At 40.1% G+C, this 9,235-nt stretch overlaps 1 protein-coding gene across 1 annotated transcript; it reads right to left on the bottom strand.

The window, feature by feature from the left end:
- Nucleotides 1-9,219, bottom strand: LOC101852876 (putative nuclease HARBI1). The gene is made up of 3 exons (XM_005107320.3): nucleotides 8,593-9,219; nucleotides 3,288-3,464; nucleotides 1-1,296 (listed from the first exon to the last, which is right to left on the bottom strand). Exons 1-3 carry the CDS (start codon nucleotides 9,157-9,159, stop codon nucleotides 544-546), a joined length of 1,497 nt encoding a protein of 498 aa, XP_005107377.1. The 5' UTR covers nucleotides 9,160-9,219; the 3' UTR covers nucleotides 1-543.
- Nucleotides 9,220-9,235: the final 16 nt, after the last annotated feature.

Below are 9,235 nucleotides of genomic sequence, written 5' to 3'. Positions count from 1 at the left end.
TCGCATAATTTCACATTTTTTGGCTCAGTTTGCATAATTTCTGAATTTTTCTTGCATAAAACGACGGGGACAGTATTATAAACACTAATGTTTTAGCTGACATGACGTACAGGAACTGGTTATACAAAGCTAGAAAAAAGCCAGCTCTAGTGAGCACACTGTAGCCACTGCCTCTCTTCGAAAGAAAGTTAGTTTGATACACTGGAAAAACAGGTAAAGTGAGCAGGAGTTTGCCCATTATAAAACTGCATTTATCGTTCATTTTTAGTATAATTAATAAGAGTTTCCTTCTCTTTTGTTTTTTTATATTATATATTACAAATGAGTCTTTCTCTTTTAGAGTTTGATTTAAAACATGTCTTGACTGCAGAATCCAAAGTTTGAGGCATTTTCTAGGGTTCAGATGGTCAGAGTTCAAACGATCCAATATAGAATTACTACCTGATGCCAGCTTACTTTAGTTTAATAGACTACTTCAAGTAAGTTTGAAGAAAGGGGGTTTGATTACTTGTATATCATATATAGCTCTCAGCCCTATCTCTGCTAAACAGGAGTTATAAGGTTAGCTAGAACATCTCTTTTACTAGCTGCCTCCGGTTGATAATGATTGCACAAGGCTCTCAACTCCTTCTCTGATTTGTTGATATCTGGAGTCGGGTCAATTTCGGACAAATCTAGAAACTCCTCTTCTTCCTCATCGTTCTCCTCCTGCAACAGGAAGCAGTGAAGAACGCAGCAGGCCACAATGGTCACCGGAATGTCAGACTCCCGCTCCATGTCCAGGAACTTGAGGCGCTGAAAACGACCTTGGAGGAGCTGTAGGGAAATTTTCACGGCCAGCACAGCGTTCGTGTGCCGGTCGTTGAATTCCTTCTGCTGTCGAGTGAGGCGACGGACATCACCTGGGAACGGAGTGAGCATGAACGGCTCCAGTGGGTATCCCGCATCCCCCACAAGGTGGAGATCGGCCGGGAGAGGGTCGTGCAAAAGTTTGGCTCGCAGGTCACACGACCTGTACACAGTCTCGTCATCCACAGACCCTGGATTGCCGCAGTGGACGTCGAGGAACATAAAGTTTGCATCACATACCGCCTGCATATGGATACTGAGATAGCCCTGGCTGTTTCTGTATGCATGGCCTAGGCGAGATTTTTGCTTGATGGGAAAGTGTATTCCGTCAACGGCTCCTACAACACCTGGCATCCCCGTCTCTTGGTCGAATTCAAGAGCAATTTTACGAAGTCCAATTTGATCAGTTGGCCATTTGATATAGTCACTTCTCATCTCCGTCAGAACCTGAAAGTGAAAGACAAAACTACAAGAGATGAATTTCAAGCAGCCAACATGATTACCTCTAGCAGACAACACAGAATTTCATCTGTACTTGTGTATTATTTTCAATACATCTTTGCAAGATTGTAAGGAAATAAAACTGCATTGCAGTGAACCCTCCATTGCAGTTAATTTCATGAAAAAAAAATTCACAATGTTTTACATACAGTTCTATTATGTGGCAAATAAAACTAAGAATCTCCCCTCCCCCCCCATCTCCCTGATTCTGCTCTTCATCTTACTAAAACTCACACAAACAAGAATACACACAGGAACGAAGACACAGATGTATGCAGTGTATGTGCGCATATATTAAACGATATTATCCAAATGCACTGGCCAGATTCAATGATTAAATCAAAATCATAACATTATAAAAATCTCTTTCACCTATTCAAATCGATGCGCTATTCTAATATTAATAATCCATACTAATACTACAGTAGAGTACACGAATCCCGAACATGAAAATCCCGAATTCTCGGGTATGTCGAACATAACGTTTGGTCCCGTTTTAGTCCCCATGTTTTCTTTGTATTGATTTCACGGAGTTCCCGTACACTCGGAACACGCAACACTCGAAGCTCGAACTCAAACAAATCCACTTCGCATTCTCAAAAAAAGACCCAGCTTTAAAGCCTCTCTGGCCGCGGATAGGTGATTCTTTGTTATATTTAATTATTGTTACAGCCAAAACGTGGTCCTTGTCTTACCACAAGAGGCTGGAAGAAGGGGGGGGGCAGGGAAGGGGGTTGGGGAGTGATGCTGACCGCACCGCATGACTGGCTCGCCATGCGTGCAATCATGCTGTGGGACGCGCGCGTTGCAGAGATGGCAAGAGGTGTAACTTTTTGTAAGACATTGAAATGAGAGGAAAGGAACGAAATAGGTGTCGGCTGGGCACAGGTGAAATTTACTGCTCTCCACTTTCAAAACTTTCTCGCATCTTCTTGCTTTCACACCATCAACACGATCATCAGGGGAGTTAACCACATTGATTGTTTTCATGTTCTTTTCGTTACCTCCCTTGATTTTCTCTCTATTTCCTTTGTATTTGGGGCTTTCATGGACATGACAAATTACGGAAATCTCGACCACTATTTCCAAACCCCGACGAATTCGAGTTACCTGTGTTTGACTGTTCTTACATAGAATAGTATAACATGGATAGCTCAAATTAATTTGTCAGGACCGGCCTCGGTAGTTCGAGGGATATAATCTTTCAAAGAAAAATAAGCAGGAAAAAAAAAGGGGACCAAAGGCACAGTTCGACAGATGCATGATTTCGAGTCTTCTGTGTGCGCCCTATCAGTGAAATACTGTATTAACTGCACATCATAAAACAAATAATATCTAACAAAAGCTAAATAAAGACTCCCACAACCTAAGTCCTTCAAACTGTATTGGAAGCACTATTTCCAACAAAAAAAAAAAAAAAAAAAAAAAAAAAAAAAAAAAAAAAAAAAAAAAAAAAAAAAAAAAAAAAAAAAAAAAGAAAAAAAAAAGAAAGAAAGAAAAAAGAAAACCCACAAATACCATGTCAGTATGATGGTTCATAATACAAAAAAAAAGAATTGTTCTTTTAAAAAATATTCAATTAATCATCTTTCTTGTGATTCATTAACACTATCCACCCACGCAGCAGAGCGCGCAACACTTATCTCCATAGACCAGGAAACAGATGCGGTACATGCTATATATATATACATCACACCGTCGCTGATCAGCATCCCGTGGGGAAAAGGTACGGCTTCTTACCGTCGCCGATCGCGCGTCCCGCAGGGGCAAAGTGTTAAAGTTAAAGTAAGCACTCTGCAAATTCGTGATGAGGAAAACAATTAAAAGCAGCAACATGTACGCAATTAATTATACCATTTGTTTTGTAGATTGCTCAGATTAACATGGGGTGCCTCAAGGAAGAATGGAACATAATTTTATCTGCGAGTAGAGCTCACCTGGCAAAAATTCTTAAGAGTCAGATACAGCGATCCCTTAGACATATGATATTTGTCCGAGGCTACGATGTAGCTGGTCTTATTGCCAAGGAGAAAGAGAGATGCTAAGACCTTTTGCTCAAGAGTCTGCACCCTTCCAATCATCTTAGGATGAGCTCCCACTTTGTCCATCAGCTCCTGTGAGTATAAAAAATAAAATTCAGTTACCAGTCAAACAAAAAACCCCCACAATCATCAGAGAGCATAAATAATGATTATAATAGCCCCAAATAAGAAGATCTCTGTGACTTTATTCATCGCAACAGTTGCTATGTTGGACATCTTTCTTCACAACTGCAGAAGTACTAGCTCCTTTGATTTAAAAAAATTAATTTCAAAGGAGAGCTATATTGGCAATGTACATAGAGTTGACTATGGATGAGTTGAAGTCATGGGGGGGGAGTGAAAAAAAAGAGATAAATTCATCCGAAGTATAAAAAGAAGAAGAGGTGCTGGGACCCGAGAAAAAGATCAACTTAACCGAAGATCAACTCAAGCGAGTTCAACACGAGTGGAGTCCACTATATTACAAACCATGGTTGCTTCCTTTCTATTATTCAATCCTGACCTGAGCTCTCTTGAATGAAGATTTTATATACCGTACTTTTGGTTTGCATGACGTTACATGAATATATTAAGTCATGTCCCACTCTGAGAAATACTCCAGGGAACATGATCTCTATCATGAGCAAATATGGTGGCAAATCTATTTGTTGTGATTAAACCATAGAATTCATGTCTGTACATCTTTCAATACACAGGGCAAATTTAATTAACCTTTATTTTTACACTACACCACGACCTGTTTTTAAAATGTTTCTACATAAAACGGGGAACAAAAGAATGTTTGAAAAAAAAAATTAGTCTTCTACTAAGTAAACAGTCATTAGAAGTACAGTGGAATCAATTTATAACGAGTCCTGAAATAACGAGAAGCCTGTTATAAAGACACTATTCTAAAACCCTGTTTTTTCCCCTTCTTTATCTTTGTAAATAAAATACTGCTATAGCGCAATCAGACAAACATGTGAGACGGTTATAGCGGAATATTGCTACTGCTGAGCACAGCCCATATAGGCCATTTATTCACATGTAAAACTTTGACAGTAGAGAAAGTTGTTGGTGATCCAGCTAAACAAAGAATGGAAGAGCCCACGTGTGCCAACAATGAAGGCTGGAGAGAAAGAGTGGGGAGGGTGTGGCATGCGCAGACAAGCAAAACGCATCACAAGATAGGGCAGCCTAGTCTAGATTATCTAAGCCTACTACGCCTCTCACGCCCAAGAAGACGGAACGCACCACAGGGTGTGGTAGGGTGGGGGACAACACAGCGGGCTAGTCAACATCGCTAGTGCTTGAGAAAGAAACCTGATTTGATTTTTGATGAAATAAGAATTAGAGGCAGAGATCATGTTGAACCAAATCAAAATCAAGGGAGATAACAAAAAGAAATAAACAGAACAAAAGACTCATAGATTAGGCCTACTTCACTATATTTCCCTTGAATTTATTACTGGATCCCTTATAACGAGAACCCTGCTATAACGTACACTTCACACCAGTCCCCTCCCTCTCGTTATAACAGGATTCCACTGTAGTTTAATCAAAGTATTGAAAGGTAAAATTGTGAAGTCTATATATATATAAAATATGTGCACTTACGAGTCCACGAATAACAGCAGAGGAAAGAAGACATGTTATAATAAAACTTGTAACTACTAATCATTTTTACTATATAAATTAATATAGTGGAACTTGGATTTAACGAAGTCGTCGAGCCTGGCCTTTAATTAAGTTGAATCCGAGAGTTTGCGATAGCAAACCAGCGCAAGTAATATTTCCTCAATCAAAAGTAGGTGGGTTTCAAAATAAATGAGAGACATTTTCATTTCTTTGATACCGAAGAAATACAGGGAAAATTCCAGGAAAATACACTGAACTCTACCAAGGACACACTGTGAAAAAGGGCAGATTCCTTCAACACGACGCACCGGCAGGGGAATTTTAGTTGCCGTGGGGGCCTTATCACGTCGGGGTCACCTCCCCGTCGCCGCTCTGTCTGGGCCGACTTAATTTTTGGTACTTTTCAACATACAATTTAAGGTATATTCTTGTATTTATGGTAATTCTCATTTATTTAGTGCACCCAAAGCATGCATTTCTGCTCTTGAGACTCAAAAAAGAACAGACGTTGTAACTTGTCTGGTTATTTCGTTAGACGCGCTGGAGTCGGCAATGCTAAATTGTAATTTTGTTTGGACTAGCATGAATGAAAAAAAATCAATATAAAAAAAAGGCCTCGTCTAAATCTTTCGAACTTTTGGAACATGAACGACATAGCATTGGTGTAGATACTCAGAAAAGATGGTATCTGCGCATATAATAGAAAGCTGTAATTTTGCAATTTTATCCATCGGGCACACAATTCGCTAAGAAGTAATTCCTCCAAATACAACTTTATGTGTCTAATATAATCTTGAATATTCGCATATTTTCTCGAAAGTCTATAAAAGTTACCATGAAGTTTCTCTATGAAAAATACAAATCGATTTTAGTGCTAGAATACTTCTTCAATGTAGATCTAATACACGAACAGTACCCGTTACACTCCAGAAATTCCTTACTTTTCTTAAAACGCTAAGTCTAGGTTTTGTAAGTTGACTGAATAACAGGGATGACGTCTCGTAATTGGCTTATAAGAATGATTTCTAGCTTTCTAGGGACACTGAATCAGCACCAGACTTTTCCAGCTTTATTTTTCGTTTCTATGACCATTCGCTATAACTGACAATGTGACTGATTTCTTTACATTCATAATTGTGTCCGCGCATATTTCCGACACAAAAACTAAGAATGAATGTGTTAGCTGTCATTATTTTTATTCCATACAAGAAGTTTATCTCTACCCATGTATTTACACGGTTTTGTAGTTTTTAAAAACGCTTATATTACATCTTTTTAGTTGTATGCAGCCTGCCACAGACACAGCATGATATTGATTCATGAACAAACGCAGAGTAACTTTCTCTTGTTTTAATAGTGAAATAAGAGCTAACGCTGATCGTCTTTAGTTAAAAAATGCAGATGTGCATCTTTCTTCTCTTATAACTGTTGACTCTACTAGCGCAGATTTAAGATTTCTCATGGTAAAAGACATGATATTCGTAGTCAGTTTAACACAGATTTTGGAGAGATCTGTCGAGCCTTTTTAAAATTAACAATTATTTATTCAATTCATAAGTTTGTAACTAAAATAGCACAACTTGCGTACTCTACAAACACTTGTCTAGAACAAAAACTAAGGCACAGAAATTAACCATTCTAACGCAGAACAAATCTCAAGACATTGAGCTTTTAGTACATCCGCGTTATGGTTTGCTATGTGGGATGGGGAAGAAGTATATATCGTTTTAAACATAGTCAAAAATGTGAACTTCCTGACCGACACCGGCAAAGTCGCTTCAGGGCTCATTAAACCCGTGACCCCGAGCCGGGGAGCTCCGGCGGGCTGCTGAGTCACGCTAACTAAAAGTAACAAAATCGGGCGAAAAGTGACGCCGTGTGTACGCAACCTTGAATTCCAAAGACCAGCGCGCAATTTATTATTACATCTATGTCAAGACCAGCTTTTCATTAAGTACAGTCCATGCCGGCTTTAAGCACGTTTCGGATTCAAGCACGCTAAACGGCTCTTACCGAATTTTTGCTGTATAAATGACACGCCTTTAAGCACGGTAACTTCGGCTTCAGGCACGCTTCTTTTACAAGACAGTCAGTACTTTCATGACGACCAATCGAAGTTCGAACAGTCTACACCGCAGCAGTGGAGTGTGTTAAGAGAAACACAAAGAACGCAAGTGATGGTCATGGAGACACACACTCACACGAACGGAGAGGAAGGCAGAGAGATGCACACAGCCGCACGCGTGGACTTTGGATCTAGCCTAGGGCAAAGCTACACACAGACACAAAAAATACGAAGAGAGTCGTGGAGACGAAAAAGGGAGGCTGGCTGCGATTTCACCTTTGACCCTCGCTATCCATTAATCCTGATTGTGTATTACGCGCGAGGTGGATAAAGGCAGTGGTATGAATGTGGCACAGAGGGCAGTGGTAAGCACAGGCAGTGTGTAGACCCAGTGTGCTGTATCGTGACTGGCTGTCTAAATTAAGTTTTCATTTCCCGTTCGACCACAAAACAAAAACAAACAAGCAAACAAAAACTACAATGGCGGGTAAAAATAACAGCGCACACTTTTGCGGGACCGCTATAGGCCTACTTACAAACAAAGGGAAATAGCACGGGAAATTTTCTACATGAAAATCTCTGGATTATGTCTACTTTTCGCACTCAAGCACGCTTCGGCATTAATTGCGCTTAAAAGTTTTCTCCCGATGACCGTGCTCAAAGCCGGCGTGGACTGTATTTATACAATATTGATCTTAGCCTGGAAAAAAATAACTGTGTCGTGTTTGCATCTCTACTGACGTTTCAGGCCTGCACCGCTTCTTGTACCCCCTCCCCCCACATCCCCCAGATACACGCACACACAGTAAAATCTCTGTTCCGACCCAATCTTTGTAGCTCCTTGATTCTCTGACACATACATAGGGCCTACTGTTCACGTATCCCTTGGAACTATGGCTACGGATCCCTTGAACTACAGAGGCTGGTCCCGACGAATTTGAGCTATCCGTGTTATACAATAGGCTACTGTAGATCTATTTCTAATGTCAAAAGGAAAAAATCATGTTTAGTAAACACAATGAATGCCCTATTTCCCAGAACGCTCTGGAAAATAAACTTGAATTTGAACTCTAGCCTATTTCTCCAAACGGATTAATCAGTTCTCAACATTTTTTGGTTATAATTGGCGAATGGAGGCGCCAGCGTGCGCAGGGACTTTTTTGTGATAAAGTTTTTCCTTCTCGCAGTAGGCTACCCTTTGAGGGTATTTTCAAATGAAGTATAGAGTCTAGATCTAGATTTTCTAGATCTATACTCTAGATCTAGATTCTAGTCCGGGAAAGTTGCCCCAACCATAAATGAAGTATCTGAATATTCACACTTCTAAAAATCGATGCAAAAAATGCTTCTCCCCAGTCCCTGCGGAATGGCACAATGAAAGACAGATGACATTGGACTCTCGCAAATAGGCCCTAACCAAAAAATCTCGAGAACGGAAACAGTTTTGAGTAAAATAGAGGTCAAATTAAATTTTCCCGAGCATTCAGAGAAATAGTCACTTTGTAAAAAAATACTTACAGATGCAACAATGCGACTCATCCTGTAGTGCGACTTGAAAAGTGGGTCTGCATCCTCTGGCTCAGCAAGAATATAATCTTCCTTGCTGTCTTCAGCATCATGATCATCACTTTCACTGTCTATGTCAACAGGTTTTAGGTCTCCTTTCACAAGTTTCACAGACTCTTCAGGGTATTGACAGTCATTCAACTCCACATCTTCAACAATGCCATCAACTACCACTGAATAGGAATAAGAAGACAAGTCAAGATTAATGTCTTCAGCATGAACTATGTAAGAACTGGCGTCATCAGGATTTACACCTTCTGGTAAAGTGTTGTGGGGAACCTCCACTTGGACTTGATTACCATCAGCATCGACCGTTACAAACAGTCGTTTCTTGGGCGAACTTCCCATTCCTCCTGTAACTACCGTATCATATTCTGCAGATGATCTCGACAAGGACGACTGTTTCTGACCATCACCAGTTTCCACAGGAAACGCACTCTGAGAAAATGTAGTCTTTTGAGGCGAAAGTTTTCTCTTGAGAGTAATGTACGTTTTCGGTTCTTCTGTTGGCGCAGCCATGTCAATCTTACTAGGCCTAGGCTACTTTTCGTTTCGTCTGCTATCGAAAACATTAAAAACATTGAAGACCTTCGAG

The sequence above is a fragment of the Aplysia californica genome, unplaced genomic scaffold, assembly GCF_000002075.1.
Source record: "Aplysia californica isolate F4 #8 unplaced genomic scaffold, AplCal3.0 scaffold00592, whole genome shotgun sequence".
NCBI classification, from domain to species: domain Eukaryota; kingdom Metazoa; phylum Mollusca; class Gastropoda; order Aplysiida; family Aplysiidae; genus Aplysia; species Aplysia californica.
This window is presented reverse-complemented; position numbering and strand designations above follow the sequence as displayed.

Coding starts and splice junctions, on each gene's coding strand:
- LOC101852876 (XM_005107320.3), bottom strand. CDS start 9,159: ATGGCTGCGCCAACAGAAGAACCGAAAACGTACATTACTCTCAAGAGA. Junction 3,465..8,592: donor TGAGTCGCATTGTTGCATCT/GTAAGTATTTTT, acceptor TTATACTCACAG/GAGCTGATGGACAAAGTGGG. Junction 1,297..3,287: donor CTCTTAAGAATTTTTGCCAG/GTGAGCTCTACT, acceptor TTTCACTTTCAG/GTTCTGACGGAGATGAGAAG.